Source organism: Dipodomys merriami, unplaced genomic scaffold (genome assembly GCF_024711535.1).
Source record: "Dipodomys merriami isolate MVZ:Mamm:240054 unplaced genomic scaffold, mDipMer1.0.p SCAF_29, whole genome shotgun sequence".
Lineage (NCBI taxonomy): Eukaryota > Metazoa > Chordata > Mammalia > Rodentia > Heteromyidae > Dipodomys > Dipodomys merriami.
The window spans coordinates 15,247,004-15,266,601 of NW_027204381.1; the positions used below are offsets into that span (position 1 = coordinate 15,247,004).

Below are 19,598 nucleotides of genomic sequence, written 5' to 3' on the forward strand. Positions count from 1 at the left end.
CAAAAAACAAAAAACAACAAGACTCCTTGGACACTTTGCCCATAGCAAAGGAAAATGTGACACTAAGACTAGACAACAGCAACAATGGTTGACACATTTCGACATACGATTCTGTAGTTTGATGTTCAATCTTAGGAAGGATATCTTCTTTCCAAGCACAAAATAAAATCTGATAGATAATATATTCTCTTCTACTTTTGTGAATAACTTCAGCCAGAATGCCCAGGCTTTCCTACACCAAAGCATTTACAAGCTGTATGAGAACAGTGGTTGGGTCTCTCTGGTATCTGATATCATACCTGGCATACCTTAGGCAATCCCGAGTATTTGGGAGGGCTTGCCTGGTGGCACTAACAGAGAAGTACAACAACTACTCATGTAGCTTTTTTCTATCAGGGAAGGTCATCCTCTTCCACCTGAGTATGCAGCTTCAGAAAGGAGGAAGGGGAAGAAGGGGAGAGAGGGGGAGGAAGAGAGGGAAGGAACACTTGCCTAGCTAGCCAGATCTCTACTTAGCAAGATGAGTTTCTTTTCAAGGGGATACATTCAAACCATACATTAATCCAAAGCCCAAACAGATATCTCTTGATTTTCTCAGTTCACAGAGAAAATACAGAGATAACTAAACCCAGTTCTGCATCTTACAGAACCTCCTGCATCTAAAGAATATTTCTGTTTGCCTACAACCCTATTTTAGCTGTAGTATGTTAATATAAAAATTCAAGTTCGGTGGTATAGTGTTTGCTTTATATACTTGAGGCCCTGGTTCAATCCCCAGAATTAAAAAATAAAGAAAAAAGAAAAAACATATTCTATTGCATATGACACACATGGTAGCTCACACTTCTAATTCCAGGTAATCTAGAGACAAAGATAGGAAAGAATGAGTTCTTGGGAGACTTTGGCTAAGAGGATTGCAGTCTGAGGCTGGCCCTAGGCAGAAAATATGAGGCCTTACATGAAAACCTACATTAAAACAAAAGCAAAAAGGGCCAGGGCATTGTTCAAGTGGTAGAACACCCCTGAGTTCAAACTCCAGTACTGCCAAAAAAAAGGCTATGCTTTTTTTTTTTTTTAACACTAAACAAACCTTAAGATGCATAATTGTCATAAATGGCATTCATTCAGTTCTGTTAATCTGTTCTTGTTGAGAAGCTAAGAGGCACACAAGTGTGGACATGCAGCACTTGGGAGCTGAGGCAGAAGGATCATGAGTTGGAAGCCAGCCTGGGATATACAGTGCGCTCCAGACCAATGTGGGATACATAGCAAGACATTATCTTTAGACAGACAGACAGACAACAAAGACATTGGGTTGGGGATATAGCTCAATGGTAGAACATTTGCCTAGTTCAAGGCTAGCCTCAAACAGCTATCCTCCTGATCACTGCCTCCCTAGTAAGATTATAGCATGAACCATTAGTTCCTGGTGTGATCATTGCTACATAGGGAAAAGATTAGAGAATTTTTGTAGGTCTGCATGCCTGAAATGTTCTAAGTTTTCAGAGCTTCAACACTAAGTACTTAATTAATACAAAAGGTATGACTTAAGGGAGAAAAGATGGTGGAGGTATCCAGACACACTTCTTGCTTCTCTCTGAGACTGAAACAGAACAAGAGCTGCATGACTGCAGGGAGAGGTGGATGGTGTGGAAAGGCACAGGAGTGACACCGTAAACACTACACAATCAAGTGAGTTCCTGCAATATTCCACTTTAGATTTGTAAAACAAAGCACCCTAACACCAGGCACTCTGCGACATGGCACTCCAGAAGGGGCTTTAAGCAAGGGAAAGAAGGAAAGCTTCTGTGAGCTCACAGCTGCAGCAGCTGCCTCTATAAAATGAGTCTGAGACCCAAAATCTGCAATTCATGCAGCATGCAGATGCTGGTAAGGGCTCTGCTCCCCATCGCTTGCTCACCGGGGCTGTGATATGGAATTAACCTTGAGAGGCATCTGAATATGGAACTATAAGGCTGGAGGAAACTGGAGGCCCTTGAATATTTTTGTTTCCAAATCCCCAAAGCCTCTACACTTCAAAGCTAAGCAGCATCTCGAGTTTGTGTGACCCAGGAAACTGGTGGTGACTTTGCATCCAGATTTACAGACACAGGTCTGTATAGTTGGAAGAACTGAAACACAGGTCACTTCCACTTGGGAACAGTGGCCTGACCTCTGGGAAAGGAGTCAGCCCAGCCTGTTGAGCACAAGAGGGGACTGGGATAGAGACTGGAAAGGCCAGGGCAGACAGAACCACTGCCAATAGCAGCTTGCTTTTGTTTGATTGTCTTCTCCATGCCGAGTCCTAGAGACATTTGGTGGAAATAAAAGCTACTGCTCAGGCTTATCCCATACAACTCCATGCACTGACAAAGCAACGGGGGACATCCAACAGATGGTCCCTGTCCTCAGCCTGCAAGAGCAGCTTGAGGCAGCTCCTGCACTCTCGGCATTGCCAGGGCCATAGATGGATCTCACTGGTACATATGGACATCAGCCCAGCTTTGGTCATTGTCTTAGCTCACATGTACCTGCCCTGGGCAAGGCAGAACAGGGCTCAGCCTCCTCACACCTCTTTCAGGTTTGACTTGTTACGATGTAAGACAGAAAATGACTCACTGCTCCTCTCTCCCACACAGTGAACTTCAAAACAAGACATCTGGGGGGAAAAGTAAAAAAGCACTTCCCTTCTCCCTCTCTCAGCAGACAGAACTATTCACTGGTCTTTTGTTTTGTTATCTGTATTTATTTTGTTCTCCCTCATTATTTCTCTTACACTTTCCCTCACTTTTCTATTTTGCTGCTTCTCTCTCTCTCTCTTTTCTGACCTCACTTCCTTACCACTGTTATTAATATTCCTATCTTCATTACTTTATCATTTACCTTCTTTCTTTTCAGTCCTTATTATGGATGTAGGTGTTGTTTCCAAAGGTTTTTATGCTATTTAAATATCTGCTTTGCTTTTGTGTTCTTGTTACTGCAGTCTACTTTCTTTTTACCTCATAGAGTGCTAATGGGGATTGAAACCTCAAGAAAATTCTGCTCAAAAAGAAAAAAATATATATATAACATTGGAAGAGATAGCTACCCGTACATACGTAATCATAAAAAAGAACAAGAACTATGAAAAGCAAGGCAACATGACTCCAAAAATTCACAACTCTTCAATAACCATATCCAAAGACAGTGAAATAACCATATCCAAAGATAGTGAAATGGTTAAAATCATAAAGTACTCAAATGTTTGATTCCAAAATGAACAATTAATCTCAGAAAGAATATAAAGAAACAGATCATCAAGAAGTCACTTCACACTGGGTACTGCTGGCTCACGTCTGTGATCCTAGCTACTCAGGAAACTGAGATCTGACGATCATGGTTGGTGCAACAAAGTCTGTGAGACTCTTCAAAAACCACTCAGAAAAAGCTGGAAGTGAGTGGCACTCTGGCTGAAGTGGTAGAGCGCTAGCCTTGAGCAGAAAGAGGCTCAGAGACAGCCCCCAGGCACCATGGTCAGGACTAGAAAAAAAAAAGTCAATTCAAAGAGCACTAGAGGTATACAGCTATAATCCTAGCTACTCAGAAGCCTGAGATTTGAGGATATTAGTTCAAAGCCAGCTCAAACAAAAAAGCCCTAAAAATTCATCTAGAATTAACCAGAGAAGAAAAAGGAGAAAGGAGGAAGAAGAGGAACAGGAAGAGGAAGAGATGGAAGAGAAGGAAGAGGAAGAGGAAGGAAGGGAGGGAAGAGGAAGGGAAGGAGGGAGAAAGGAAGAGAGGAGGAATGGAAAGGAGGAAGGGAGGAAAGGACGAAGGGAGGGAGGGAGGGAAGAGGAGGAGGAAGAGGAGATAAGATTTGAAGGAGAAATTCACCAGAAAAAGATCATGAAAAAATTTAAAATAAAAGGGAAATGAATCTTGGAACCAAAAAGCATGGTAGGTAAGATCTTACCACTGAACATCTTCCCAACCTCAGTTCCCAGACTTTGGTTGCCATAAATGACACTCACTGGGGAATTTAGAAGCATCTGTGTGAAATAGACCTAACATAGCTAAAAGACTTTCCATCTTCAGGCAACATATCACACTTGATAGGGAGCCATAATATGCAAGTGTGCCAAACTCAACCCTCTGCCAATTCCCATCAGAAACAAATGATAGAAGAAAGCCAGGCATGATCTCTGTTCTCTGGGAACTTGTAACCTCAAGTTAATCAGAGCTTGAAAAATAGTAGTGTTTGGGTCCTAATTAGCCATTTCCCATCATTAACGGGTTTTAGGGAGACCTTTCTGTAAGGAAAGTAAATGAAGGACTATTTGAATATTTTCATGCATACTCTTTAAAAGTCATCTGCTGGTCCAAGAATGGTGGTGCAACCTGTAATCCCAACACTCAGGAAGCTGAGGCAGGAGGTTTCCCAGTGAGAACATTTTAAAATGATGAAGAAGGAAAGGAAGCAACTAAGATTCACAGCCCAGTGATAGACTACTGGACTGCCCCACTAACAGACAGCCTCTAGTATGCTTACTGGACACACAGGGCTTTTGTCCAAACCCAACAACAGGCAAATGGATCTTATTTTATTTATTGTGTTTTGTTTCCTGCAGCATAGTCTTGCACCCCACACTGGTCTCAAATTCACAACTCTCTTGCCTCGGCCTCCCAAGTGCTGGAATTACAGATGGGTGCCACACACTTGGCTTTATTTAAACTTTTATGTAGTTCTTTAACTCCTCTCCTGCCTGGATGAGTTTAACATAGTTGACTTGCCTTTTCTACTGTAGTATGCTTTTTGGTTAAAAAAAAAATTTCCTAGTCCTTATAGATAAAACACATCTATTTCTTTGAAGTAATCCAGATCAAGTTTGCAGAAAGAGCAGAAAAGGCATCTTAAATGAAATCACTGAAACAACTTACTGTAGAAGAGACCAGAAGGCTCAGAGACAACAATTAACTATCTCCCAATTTTGAACTTAAAGTTCCTCTTGTGCCCCACTAATAAAACACTGATAAAGCAAACTGGAAGATTTTCCAGGCAGTTTCAAAGGCGTTTTTCCCCAAGAATGATAAAAGTAAAAAATAATTGGTTCTCAAAAGCAAGAGAAAAGTATTTTAAGAAGTTTCTGGGGGCTGGGAAGGTGGCTCAGTGGTAGAGCGCTTGCCTTGCATGCCTGAAGCCCTGGGTTCGATTCCCCAGCACCACATAAGCAAAAAGAAAAAAAGCCAGAAGTGGCACTGTGGCTCAAGTGGTAGAGCGCTAGCCTTGAGCTGAAGAGCTGAGGGACAGTGCCCAGGCCCAGAGTTCAGGCCCATGACTGGACAAAAAAAAAAAAAAAAAGAAGTTTCTGGGTTTTGTTGTTGCTGTTGTTTTCTTTGGTTTTTGCTGGTCCTGGGGCTTGAACTCAGAACCGGGGCTCTGTCCCTGAGCCTCTTTTGCTCAAGGCTAGCATTTCACCACTTGAGCCACAGCACCACATCTGGCTTTTTCTGAGTAGTTTATTGGACATAAGAGTCTCAGGGACTTTCCTGCCCAGGTTGGCTTTGAACCTCAATCCTCAGATCTCAGTCTCCTGAGTAACTAAGATACAGGCGTGAGCCACCAGTGCCTGACAACCCCCCCTCCACCCCCCCACCCCCTTGGGTAGTGGGGCCTGTCTGGGCCTGGGCGCTGTCCCTCAGTTCTTTAGCTCAAGGCTAGTGCTCTACCACTTGAGCCACAGTGCCACTTTCAGCTTTTTCTGCTTATGTGGTACTGAGGAATCAAACTCAGGGCCTCATGCATGCAAGGCAAGCACTCTACCACTGAGCCACCTTCCCAGCTGTGAAGAAGTATTTTTAAAAGAAAGAAATCATCAGCAACTTGTCAGATCTTTCTCTCCGCAAATACTGATCTTTCCTTACAAAATCTTGACATACTGTATATACTGCTCTATGTAATATGTTATATATAGATCACATATATATGCTGTTCTACTATATGTAATATGTGCATATGTATATTATATATACTTTAGTTTGAGATTTCTCAGTTTAAACCTCCAGTGACATCAGTAATCTCCTAAAAGCTAAAGCAATACTAATTGAATTTGAAGCAGAAAAAAATAGTTCCCTCTCTCAATTTTATGAGTATCACATGCTGCCAGAATTTGAGGACACTCACCATAACCACATCATCTACAATTCAAAAATCAAGAAACTAGATTTAAATCTGCCTTAAGTGTAACCAAAGAGCTCATTTTTAAAATTTTTTCAGATTTAATCATTCTTTCTTACATCAAAAATAACAAAATTGCAGGGTGACATTAACACATGATCATGAAACAAAAATGTGTTTCATGTCATTAGTCACAGACTATATATCAGCCAGCTGTCGAAGTTAAAAATATGCCTTAATTTGAAATTTTGTAAAATACAAGCATTCAACACTCATTCTGAAAGAAATGTAACTTCCTTTAGTTTCTCCCAGCCCACTAGAAGCTCTGTAGAGGCACACATGAGCACCTCTAAACCACAGAAAAAAAGGGTAATGATTGGGAAATCCAAACAAACTTACTAACCATCAACTTTACCTAGCAATAAACATATGTTAAGAATGACAATTTAATGGCACCAAAAGTATAAACAAAACCACCAGTTCTCAATAAACCAAGAGTCTGAAACACAGATCAAGTTATGAATAATAATATGTGTGCATTTTCTAGGGGGAGGAATGAGCAAAGGAGAACTGAATGTAATAAAACAAGTATTGTCATAGTTTTTTTCTCCTCCCTGGGAAAAGAAACAAAAACTCTCAGGGTTGGAGTCTGCAGTAAAAACTTCCCAACCCTTCAACACCAGCAGTGTGGAGGAAGCTTCTAGTCTGCAGATTCCCCTCCTTTGCAAAGTGCAGAAGGTAACTTGTCTTCCATCATGAGATCTCATGGCCCACGTAAACTCTGCCACCCTAAAATATTTATGAGCAGGCAGGTAATGGAATAATCTGAAATATAAACACTCCAACCGGATTTCAAATGGAGAAAAAGATGAAAAAAAAGAAGAGAGTCTAGTCTTTGAAATTCCCAGGCATTTGAAAAGAAAATACACTTTGCTCAACTCCAGACAAGTCCCACTCCACCTCCTAATCAGTGCTTTTGCCACTGCACCACGTGCCACACATCAATCAGTGTCTTCCTATGATAAAATCCTTTACTGAAATCAGAACACTGTGGCCTGGGAAGGAACTTTTGAAAGCGAAAGAGTATTTTTCTGGCTTTTCATTTCTTCTTTTAGATAGGCTCCGTCCAACTAGATTCTAAAAAGTAGTTGCCACCAGGAGGCACAGACTGTCTTACAGTTTTCCTGTCCCACATACAGCCTTGCTAAATACATAGTTGTTAAATGAATGTTTAAATCCAGGCGAAAAAATGATGGCACTGTTATAATGTGAACTCACAAGAAAAATTTTTTGGCTACTTAAGCACTAGATATCATTCAGAAAAATCAATTAATTTCTAAATGCCAATATGATGGATTTTAGAAAATTAATGTTTTTTTGGCCGGGTACTGTGCACTGTCCATGAACTTTTCTGCTCAAAGCTAGTGGTCTACCATTTTTTTAAGCCACAGCTCTACTTTGGTTTTCTGGTGGTTAATTGGAGAAAAGAGTCTCTTGGATTTTCCTGCCCCAGCAGGCTTTGGACTTCAATCCTCAGATCTCAGCCTCCTAAGTAGCTAGGATAACAGGCTTGAGCAACCAGCACCAAGCTAGAAATTAGTTTTTAAAAGTCTTCTGGGGCTGGGAAGGTGGCTCAGTGGTAGAGTGTTTGCCTTGCATGCATGAGGCCCTGGGTTTGATTCCTCAGCACCACATAAGCAGAAAAAGCCTAAGTGAGGCTGTGGCTTAAGTGGTAGAGTGCTAGCCTTGAGATAAGAGCTTGAGGGACAGCACCCAGGCCCAGAGTTCAGGTCCCATGACCCACAACAACAACAAAAAAAGTCTTCTGATGCCAGGTGCCAATGGATCACGCTTGTAAGGCTAGCTAGCTACTCAGGAGTCTGAGATCTGAGGATCGCAGTTCAAAGCCAGCAATGGCAGGAAAGTCCGTGAGACTCATCTCTAATTAACCACCAGGAAACAAGAAGTGGTATTGTGGCTCAGGAACAGCATCCAGGCCCAGAGTTTAAGCCCTGTGACTGCCTGCCTCCCCCCCCCCCAAAAAAAGTCTCCTGGACCCCCCTCTTAAATTCTTAGTGAATTCTAGTCTATATATACTCTAAGTATAGCAATTTGAAACTGTATACATTCATGCTCAAAGACTGGTAACAATTAACCCTGATACCAGTAAGGCAATTTATCAAATTTGCAATCAAGGAAGGAGACAGGATGAAATGAGAGGGGGAGGAAAAAAACATCAAGTGAAAGTCAGAGAAACATCTCTCCCTGTAAACTCCCTTCTGAATGCTGTTTTTTCCCCATCTCTAATGAAATAGTTCCCAAATCAGATACTGGTCTTAGAGTCAGAGAAGGAAAATAAGTAAAGGATGATGGCACTAGTTGGGCACAATGGTTCAAAAATAACAAAGTGCAAAGCCAGGCACTGGTGGCTCATGCCCGTAATCCTAGCTACTCAGGAGGCTGAGATCTGAGGATCACAGTTCAAAGCCAGCCAGGGCAGGAAAGTCCGTGAGACTCTTATCTCCAATAAACAAATAGAAAACCAGAAGTGGCGCTGTAGCTCAAGTGGTAGAGCGCTCACCTTGAGCTGAAGAGCTAAGGGACAGCACTCAGGCCCAGAGTTCAAGCCCCACGACCAACAAAAAAAAAAAAAAGAAAGAAAGAAAACCAGAAGTGGTGCTGTGGCTCAAGCAGTAGAGTGCTCGCCTTGAACTGAAAAGTGCAGGGACAGCACCCAGGCCAACAGTTCAAACCCCACAACAGACAAAAAGAAAGAAAAAAAAATAACCAAGTGCAAAAAAGACTGGAGCCATGGCTCAGCAGATAGAGTACATGCATGGGAAGCATAAGTCATTGAGCTCAAACGGAAGGAAGGAAGGAAGGAAGGAAGGAAGGAAGGAAGGAAGGAAGGAAGGAAGGAAGGAAGGAAGGAAGGAAGGAAGGAAAGAAGGAAGGAAGGAAGGAAGGAAGGAAGGAAGGAAAGAAGGAAGGAAGGAAAGAAGGAAGGAAGGAAGGAAGGAAGGAGGCAAGGAGGCAAGCAAGCAAGCAAGCAAGCAAGCAAGCAAGCACGCAAGCAACATTGAGTTTATAGATTCTACCAAAAATCTTATCATAAGCCAGTCTACATGACAACTGCTCAATAATGGGAGGTTTAATAGCTACTAAATCCCTACCATGAAAAAATAGACAGAAAAATAGTATTATCTCTGTAATATACTTCAAGCAGTAAATGAGAAACCAGAGGGCCTTCACAAAGCATTCCTATTCCTGGTAAATTCAGAGTAAAGCAGGTCAATGAAATAAAAGAGGTCATGCATCTTCCCTAGTTCCCATGCAGGGCACAAACAAGGAACAGACTGAATCACTTAGCTAGAAAAAGGGCTGGCTAAAACCTGTCATTGAGAGCCAAAGGGCAGATAAAAATAATCCTACCAGCTGGACATAGTGGTACACATTGGCACTTGAGCAATAGTAGGATCCCAATTTCTATGTAGGCTACATAAAAATAAAAACAAAACAAAGCACTGTTTGGGGGTTTTTCGCTGCTAGTCAGGATATTCAGAAATGATGGAGAGCAAAATGATTTTGTCTTCTTGAACTAACCTGGACTTAGCACCAGAGCTGATACCAAATTTACAAACATATTTCAATCACTTAAAGGAAGGACTGCTATGCGCTTAAAGACCTGAGCATTATCTTCATTACTCTCACTTGTTTTACCACCAAAGATTTATAGGCATTAAATGCTGAAAGTATCATCTTTCAAAAGAGTCAAAATAGAATTTGCCTGATCTCAGCATGTGTAAAGACATGTAGGCAGGAGATCTTGGCACTGACAAAGATTGTTCCATGGCTCTCACTATGGAAATAGTATGCCTGACTATTTCATGTGCTAAAACCAGAACATAGTAAGAGCTAGGTCAAAGGGAACTGATGAGTAACTGATGACTTGAAAATTCCCTACCAAGCATTTTAGTAGGCCAAGCAGTATTATGTGTTTCAGTATGTTTCAGAATAGTTCAGATTTTACCATAAAAATTTTTCCAGCCCATCCAAAAGTTGAGAGGTTATACTGAATCTGTAGTTTACACAGAAAAACACAAAAGAAATATGAAAATTTTAAAAATGATTCTGTTCACTCTGTTGCAACAAAAGTTGTTCTATGCTTCACTCTAAAGAAATTACTTTATGTTTGGTATAGTGATTCACACCAGTAATCCTAGGTACTTGGAAGGCTACAAACAGGAGGATTGCTGATCAAGGCCAGCCTAAGCAGAAAAGTTCACAAGACCTCTACTCAACCCATAGCTGGGTATGGTGGTACACACTTCTCATCCCATGTTACGTAGAAGTCTAAGAATGGGAGGATCATGATTCTTGCCAACTCAAGCAGCCAAAGTCCAAGGGATTCCATCTCAGTGGAAAGAAGCTGGGTATAGTAACGTGAGCCTGTCAACCCAACTATAATGGGAAGACTAATATCTGTAAATCAAGACCAAGCATGTACCTGGGCAGAAAGTGACACCCTCTCTCAGTGTAAAACAGGCAGGAGGAGGAGAAGGGGAAGGAGGAGGGGGAGGAGGAGGGGGAGGAGGAGGGGGAGGAGGAGGAGGAAGAGGAGGAGGAGGAGGAAGAAGAAGAGGAGGAGGAGGAAGAGGAGGAGGTGGAGGAAAAGGAGGAGGAAGAGGAGGAGGAGGAGGAAGAAGAGGAGGAGGAGGAAGAGGAGGAGGAGGAAGAGGAGGAGGAAGAAGAAGAAGAAGAAGAAGAAGAAGAAGAAGAAGAAGAAGAAGAAGAAGAAGAAGAAGAAGAAAAAAAAAAGAAGAAGAAGAAGAAGAAGAAGAAGAAGAAGAAGAAGAAGAAAAAAAAGAAGAAGAAGAAGAAGAAGAAGAAGAAGAAGAAGAAGAAGAAGAAGAAGAAGAAGAAGAAGAAGAGGAGGAGGAGGAGGAGGAGGAGGAGGAGGAGGAGGAGGAGGAGGAGGAGGAGGAGGAGGAGGAGGAGGGGGGGGAGGAGGAGGAGGAGGAGGAGGAGGAGGAGGAGGAGGAGGAGGAGGAGGAAGAAGAAGAAGAAGAAGAAGAAGAAGAAGAAGAAGAAGAGGAAGAAGAAAAAATCATTTTTCTGAGAAATTTTCATTTTCCTTTAATAATACACCAAAAGATTTTAGGAGCAGCATTCTTTTCAAAGAAGCAACAAAACAATATACTCCTTACATATCTGGATGGCTCTTCTAGGTTCTGGTCATTCATGTCAGTAGGAATAATCTGTGTGGCCAGTGGTCCCTCTGCAAAAGGTTTTGGTAGTTGACCTCTGAACTCTGATGGAATGAACTGTAGCTGCCAGCTGTCAAAAACAGGGGATTAAGAAAAACACAGGGGATTATGTTGCTAAATGTACTTGAAACAAATCATGAGAAAAACATTTCACTTGTAAGAAATATATATATTTCTGCTAAAACCTTAACCAGGGAACAGAGGCAAAGGTCACAACTCAAGTCCAAGATCATTGAGAAACTGACAACTAAGTCTCAATCTATTTCACCACAGTCTCAGAACCAAACTTTGCAACCAGATTTGGTCATTTTACCAAAAGAGAAGAAAAGTGTCCGCATTTATTGTCAATTAGCATATGCTCAATTGGAAAATTGGAACTAGTGAAATTAAATCAGTTTATTAGGCATCTTAAAAGAATGAATGTAAGGTGAGCTGCTTAATACACTAGGAGAGAAGTACTGACAAGAGAAGTTCCTGAGTAATCACCAAAGGGCCTTCACCTAAGAAACTATTTTGAATATACAAGACAAAGGGCAAAGTCCTTAAAAAACAAGTTTTAATCATTAATGACTGATACAGGATTTTTTTTTCTTCTTCCTTTTTTCTTTTTTTTTGAAGTGCTGGAGACCAAACACAGGCTCTTGTACATCCTAGGCACTGAGCTACATCCCCAGCCTGCTACAGGATCTTTACTAAGCATAAGATATCGCCACCAGGTAAAGGTAAGCTGCTAAAGCCTGTATTTAAATGGAGCGATGTAATTTCCCTTCACCAGAACAAGACCAAATTAAGAAAGACATGAGAAACTTCAAGGCATATGCTGTCACAATCAAAACGACAGTGCAAATGAAGCTGCTTTAGAAACCCTCATCTTCCCAGCGCCTTTTCACTGTTGTACAAAAAAGAATTATTTTCTAAGAAGAGAAATTTTCTAAGAGATGACTTTTAAAAGTAGATTAATACCAAATAATTATAAAACTGTAAATATAAATCTTTAGAAGGGTTACTAGCAGAAGCCTAGGGCCCCAAGTATTTTCAGAAGTGCCCAGACACCTGAAGTTACAGGGCAGTGCAGTGTGCATACCCAGAAACAGCACCTATCTAATGAATGTAATGCAGATCCTTAGCAATCAGAGATGGAAGATGGCTCAGTGACTTTCTGCAAAAACTCCTACACAAAACAAAAACTAAGAAGACCATGCCACGGAATTGCCATTTTTATTTTGTCATCTTAAGTTCTTGGAATTGAAGGGTAACATACTTCTCTGGAAGAAGGAAGCTGCTGGGAAATCGATACCATTCTTTTCCCACACAAACATTCACAGGTCTGCCTTCTGGGACAGTGTGGATGGTTGGGTCTGTGGCAATTCGGTAAAATTCTGGATACAGATCAAGGGGCCCATGATAACCTGGAAGAAAGAACAGTGGATGAAAGCCAAAGATGAGGAAGATGACATTTGGATATTTAATTACAACGCACATTCACATCCCGCTGTGATCCACATAAAACTGAAAGAATGTAAAGGAAGCTGCTCCTCCTGCTGGAAGTTGGAAAGATGGCTGCAGCAGAGACCCTGTTTTGCCAAACATAACTTGTCCCAATTAGCAACCTAAGTTTAAGCTTCAGCAGCAGCCCTTAAAAGTAAAGGGGGAAAACAATAGAGGAAAAAATGTGTAACTACACTAAAAAAGAACTGTCAATATCCTTTTTAAGTCTGAGGTTCAGAAGTCATACCCCAGCCACTGTGCAGTACACATGCCCTCTCTTTAGGAAAGGCCCCTTCCCAGTGTTAAGTTAAACCATTCTGCAACAAGCGAACCCTGAAGTGAAATGCCTCGTCAGTGGTCATTGCATCTACCTCTGAACAGTGCCACGGAGCGAGAGAAAGACAGGAGACCAAACAGGAAGACCGTGCCTAACGCCAACCAACTTGATGTCACAGTGTAGTGCTCCAGGCGGTATTGCTGAAACACAAAGTGGTAGCATTTCTAGAAGGAGAGACAACTGTATTGACAAAAGAGACGATACACTCTGCAGAATACATATAATCATGAGCTCTCACAGAAACCCAAATGCAATAGAAACAGAGGGGTCTGAGCAGATGCAGGCACTTGCCCAAATCCTAAGATCAAAGCCAAGTCCCCTGCACTATCTGGAGGTCAGCCCAGCCAGCCAACTTGCCAAGAATGTACTTTTACTTGCTTCACAGGATTATTTTAAAGTCCCAATAACTTACTCTTTTAGTAATTCAGCAAAAATGCTTTTTAGTAGTTTCGTTTGATATATAAGGTATTTTGACTTTTGATACAGGTATTAACCTTTATTTTCCCTACTGACAAGTTTCCACAAAGCTTTTAGTGTCAACAAAATGGCTTATGACCAAACAATAAGAAAAAAAGGATTCCTTTCATAGATGTCTAGAAAAATACTGGTAATTATCAATAAACTATGTAACAAACCAGATGATTATTATAAAACATATATGTATATGCTTGGAGCCACCATCTTCCCTACCTCACCACAATACCAGCAGTGCTAGGGATTAAGCCCAGAGCACTCATGGTAACTTTGAACTCTATCTCTGAGCTATATCCTCAGTCCATCTTGGGAATCTAAGTAGAACAAACATATACTGCTACTAAAATAATGGGCACAGATATGGCAACACATATCTGCATATTATGAATGACATAATATTAAGTTAAATATTAAAGTGCTCTAAAATTGACTGTGCTGACAGCTGCATACATACATGTGAAGATGCTAAAAAAAATTGACTTAAACAGATGTACAGAACTATAAGGTTTGTGAATTCTTTCTCAATAAATAAGAACAAAATCCATCCTATTAATTGTTCCCTGTCAATCAAGAGGTAACAGAGGACAAGAAAGAGTCCCAAGATGTCTGGGCCATACACAGAAATGTAAAAACATGGGTAAGATTAACTGCCAGGGAGTCAACTTGGACAGGTTTTAACCCAAGATTACAAAAAGTCCCCCACTGCTGTCTAATGGAATGCCAAAGTCTTAACATGTTTTACTCTGATCTGGTAGCTGAAGAGCTCACATGCTGTTAGCTCCACTCAGGGCCACCATCAGGTGGTCCATATGGTGAACTGAAAATGCACCTTTATCATCACGTCTTGGGTCTATCACCTCAGGCAAGTTACTTAACCTTTCTGTCTCATTTTTCTCAGTATAACTAGGGATGGGGGTCAGGAAGAAAAACTCTGGGAAAATGAGGGAAGAGATGACACTATTCAAAAAGAAATGCATTCATTACCTGACATATAACTGTAACCTCTCTGTATATCACTTTTATAACAAAAAGTTCAAAAAATAAATGAGCATAATTACAGTCCCATTATAACAGTGAGAATTATTAACATATGGTACATAACAAATATTACCTCCTATTACTGTGTTTTATTTTTATATCTGAGTAAATAACTTTCAAAAAGTCAATGTCTTTTTCTTGGGGGGGGTCTGGTCGTGGGGCCTGAACTCTTGGCCTGGGTGCTGTCCTGTAGCTCTTCAGCTCAAGGCTAGCATTCTACCACTTGAGCCACAGCGCCACTTCTGGCTTTTTTCTTTTGCTTATGTGGTGCTGAGGAATCGAACCCAGGGACTCATGCATGCAAGGCAAGCGCTCTACCACTGAGCCACCTTCCCAGCCCAGTCAATGTCTTATGTTTAAAATTAATGTATGTCCTGCCTAAGATCCAGTATTAAAATACATGATACTATGAAGGCATTTGTATAAGGTAAAGTGATTTCCATGCCTTGAGTCTAAATATTTGCCTGCTGGTCTTTCTTTGAACTCCTTAAGGACAAAACTTTAGGTTTTGCTCATGTTTGTATTCTTCTTTTTTTAAGTGCCAGTCCTGGGACTTGAACTCAGAGCCTGGGCCCTGTTCCTAAGCTCCTTTTTTGCTGAAAGCTAGCACTCTATCACTTGAGCCACAGTACCACTTCCAGCTTTTCTGGTAGTTTATTGATGATAAGAGTCTCACAAACTTTGCTGCCAAGGCTGGCTTTGAACCGTGATCCTCAAATCTCAGCCTCTTAAGTAAATACCATTACAGGCACAAGCCAACAATGGCCTGGCTGCATTGCTCTTGATACTTAAAAGAGTACTTCATTCTCATTAGCTATTCAGTAAAATCTATGGAGCTAATAAATTAGTGAATAGACAAAAAAATACATCTTTACTAGCAACCAGATTACTATTGTTAAGAGACAAACTACTACACAAATATAAGCAAATAAAGTATGATAAACAGCTTTGTAACACATAAAACTTTAACAATATGATCTGAATCAGGCTTAATGTTATAGGCAAACTATCATGGGTGGACACACACTGTAATTTGCCTTTAAGCTTTGTGAGCAAGTTATGTAGTAAGTATAAGAGAATGAACACATATGTTTCCCTGAAACTCACCTGAAGTGCAGAAAGAGCCACAGCACCACAGAGACATATAAGTGGATAGACAGGGAAAAGAAATCGCTCCTCTTTGTGAGGCTGGATGAAGAAAATTATAAACCAAATATACATTGGAGCCAAGGTAAGCCAATATGGATGGCCTAAATTCTGCACTGCAAGACACAGAAAAATATCCACCTTTTATCACATTAGAATAAAACAGCATACTTAATTTCAATGTTCTCCCCCCCTCCCCCCCCCCCCCCCCCGACCTGGGGCTTGAACTAAGCACCTGGGCATTGTTCCTGAGCTTCTTATGCTCAAGGCTAGCACTCTACCACTTGAGCCACAGTGTCACTTCAGGCCTTTTCTGTTTATGTGGTACTGGGGAATCAAACCCACGGCTTCATGCATGTTAGGCAAGCACTCTACCACTAAGCCACATTCCTAGCCCTCAATGTTCTCTTTTTTTTTCTTTTTAACATTTATTATTATTATTATCTTTAAGTAGTTGTACAAAGAAGTTGCCATTCTACAAAATACAAGGTGTCCGACCTCAATGTTCTCTTGATCTTAAACTTGGGAGACCACTATAATGTATCCCATATCATGTTTCAAGTTGTGTTCACACTTTCTCCAATGTAACCAAGACAAGAAATAGTGTACCTTCTAGACAATCCAAGAGATCCAAAATTTAAAGGGAGGCACAATACTGGATTTGGCCAGACATATATGAAAGCCATAAAACAGAACTTAGTAAATATACTACGTTTGATTAAAAAAAAGGAAAGGCCTTCTCTTCCTACAGTCCTTCCATGAGATTAAAGATTCCTGAGGGTAACCAAAAACATAACATAAACCCATTCCCTGGGTCTTAATTCCTGTGTTCTGTTTAAGCATTAATCCTTTTATCTGTATACCCATTAGACATAGATCAAAAGAAGAAAAAGTTGGATTCTCAAACACTTTTCATCAAGCTACAAATCAGTTTGTTTTAGTTTAGGAATATTTTGGTTGGGGTGGGGTATTTTGTTAAGTTTTGCTTTTTTTCTTTTTCTTTTTTTTCTTTTTTTTGTTGGTCCTGGGGCTTGGGTGCTGTCCTTGCGCTCTTCAGCTCAAGGCGAGCACTCTACTATACTTGAGCCACAGTACCACTTCTGGTTTTCTAGTGGTTTATTGGAGATAAGTCTCACGGACTTTCTTGCCCGGACTGGTTTTGAACTGTGATTCTCAGATCTCAGCCTCCTGAGCAGCTAGGATTGCAGGCATGAGCCACCAGCACCCTGCTAAGTTTTGCTTTTTGAGATAGGGTTTCATTATGTCACATCTAGCCTGGAGCTCATGATCCTCCTATCTCACTCTCCTGGGTGCTGAGGTTACAGGTATGTTTCCCCAAGCCTGGTAGCCATTTATTTCAAGTTAAATATAAGACCATTTCAAAGAAGTAGGCTTATTAAGTTTTCTGTTCTTGGGGGAGGCTGGGAAGGGATGTGAAGGGTAAACAAAGGAGGAGGCTGCAATGCTTGTTAAGAAATGTACGCATTAACCTGCCCATGTAATTGTAACCCCTCTGTACAGTGTGTTCACAAAAAATTAAAATTAAAATTAAAATTAAAAAAAAAAGTTTTCTCTTCTTAATACCTATCCATTCTGAATCTCAAAACAAAATGTGCTTAAAGCATAGAAAAGAATGAAAAGAATAACAATGAAATCCAAGCACTGCTGGAAAGTTCCTGTGGTTAGGTACAGGAGCACTGAGTGATAACTACAACCCACAGTGAAGGCATCTCCTACTGTGCTTACATTAGTGAAAACAAAAGTGTATGAAAAATGCTGTCTAAGGGTGGGAGCACAGTGCCCCCTGGTGTCCCCCATGTCTACAGTATGCAGGGTTAAATTGTGGTTCAGCACTATCAAGAAAAAGTAATCCTTAAGGAATACAAAGGAGGAAAAGCAGGTGCCAGTCCCACTGGTCTGTGTCTTGCTTCAACAGTGTTTGTTTTCCATCACCAACTGCCTCTGAATCTCCTCTCCACTGACCCTTATCTTCTTGCCAGTCTCCAACCAACTCCATCTTTTTTTGTGATTAGCTCTGGATCGATGGCTAGCCATGACCTTGCAGATTCATCAGAATTATTCCACTGTGGTGGAGGCTGCCATCTGCTGCTGGTCAATTTGCATTTGCAGGCCTCCTACACGTAATTCTCTCTGGGCTACTATTTCAATCGCCACAATGTTGGCTCTGGACAGTGTGGGACACTTCTTCTGCAAGTTGGCAGAGAAGTGAGAGGGCACCCACTGTCCCCTGAAGATGCAGACCAGCATGGTGGCCATGCGCTGCTCCAGGATGTACAAAAGCCTTCTCAAGATTGAGTGGGGTAAAGCTGTGGAAGTCATGGAAGCTGCCCTGGCCCTGGAGAACCTGAACCAAGCCATTTTGGATCTTCATGTCTTGGGTTCTGCTGGCATAGACCCCCATCTCTGTGACTTCCTGGAGAACTACTTCCTAGATGAATAGGTGAAGCTCATCAAGAAGATGAGTGGTCATCTAACCAACCTCTACAGGCTGGCAGCCCCTCGGGCTAGACTAGGCGAATATCTCTTCAAACATCTCACCCTCAAGGACTAGAAGACCCCAGAGTCAAGCAGCCTTTGAGGGCCATCACTGCCTAACTTGACATTAGTGTTTCCATGAGAGTCTCTCCTTCTAGCCTCTGGGCTTCCTAACTAACCATCCTGAAGTCTTTCCCAAGCCTTGGACCAAATGAAAACAAAGCTTTTTGCAGGAAAAAGACAGAGGCGTGGGTGAGGGGGGAGAGAGAGAGAAAGAAAGAAAGAAAGAAAGAAAGAAAGAAAGAAAGAAAGAAAGAAAGAGAGAGAGAGAGAGAAAAAGAGATAAAAGAGAGAGAAAAAGAGATAAAAGAGAGAGAAAGAAAGAGAAAGAAAGAGAGAGAGGGGAGGGGGGAAGGAAGGAAGGAAGCAAGCAAGCAAGCAAGCAAACAAGAGGTTAGCCAGGTAGAGAGGCTCACATTTGCAAGCCTAGCTAACCAAGAAAAAGAGATCAGAAGGATTGCAATTTGAGCCAGACTGGGCAAGGTTTGTGAGACCCTCACCTCAACCAAATAAAGCTGGATAAGATGGTTCACACCTGCCATCCTATGTGGAGAGGGTACGTAGGAGGACTGAGGGCTAGGCCAGCCTGGTCATAAATTTGAGACCCAATTTGCAAAATAAATAAAGCAAAAAGACCCAGAGGTAGAGTAACTGCTTAGCAAGGGCAAGGCCCAAAGTCCAAAATGCAGCACTTAAGAAAAAAAAACAACAACAAAAAACAACAACAAAAAAAAACAACAACAAAAAACAAACAACAAAAAACAGGAAAGAAGGGAAAGGAAAGGAGAGGAGAGGAGAATACAAGGGATAGAGGAATTAGTTGCCTCAAGAGAGAAAATAGCTGAATCTAAAATGCAGGACACTAGGTAAGATGAATATCTGGCTTAAAAATCTTTAGAAGAAAAATAAAACAAGAGGCATCATACAAAGCTTTAAAAAATGCAACATCAGAAGGGTGACAGTGGCTCATACCTGTAATCCTAGGTACTCAGGAGGCTGAGAGAGAATCACAGTTCAAAGCCAGCCTGGGCAGAAATCCCCATGAGACTCTTTTACCTCCAATAAACTACTTTTAAAAAAAAAAAAGCTGCAAGTGGTACTGTGGCTCAAGTGGTAGAGCACTAGCCTTAAGCACAAA

At 41.3% G+C, this 19,598-nt stretch overlaps 1 protein-coding gene across 5 annotated transcripts in view; it reads right to left on the bottom strand.

Annotated features, from left to right (window-relative positions):
- The window catches only part of Alg9 (ALG9 alpha-1,2-mannosyltransferase), a 64,722-nt gene that overhangs the window by 24,457 nt on the left and 20,667 nt on the right, over nucleotides 1-19,598 (bottom strand). For 4 of the 5 annotated variants that reach the window (XR_011375798.1, XM_070038416.1, XM_070038419.1 and 1 more), the window contains exons 10-13: nucleotides 15,866-16,020; nucleotides 13,281-13,410; nucleotides 12,683-12,830; nucleotides 11,362-11,491 (exon numbers count right to left, since the gene is read on the bottom strand). Coding sequence is in view for 4 of the 5 variants with exons in the window: in XM_070038416.1 (XP_069894517.1) it covers nucleotides 11,362-11,491; nucleotides 12,683-12,830; nucleotides 13,281-13,410; nucleotides 15,866-16,020 (563 nt within the window). In the remaining variant the exon portion in view is untranslated. The remainder of the gene's footprint in view (nucleotides 1-11,361; nucleotides 11,492-12,682; nucleotides 12,831-13,280; nucleotides 13,411-15,865; nucleotides 16,021-19,598) is intronic. The other variant, XM_070038417.1, reaches the window with a different exon arrangement.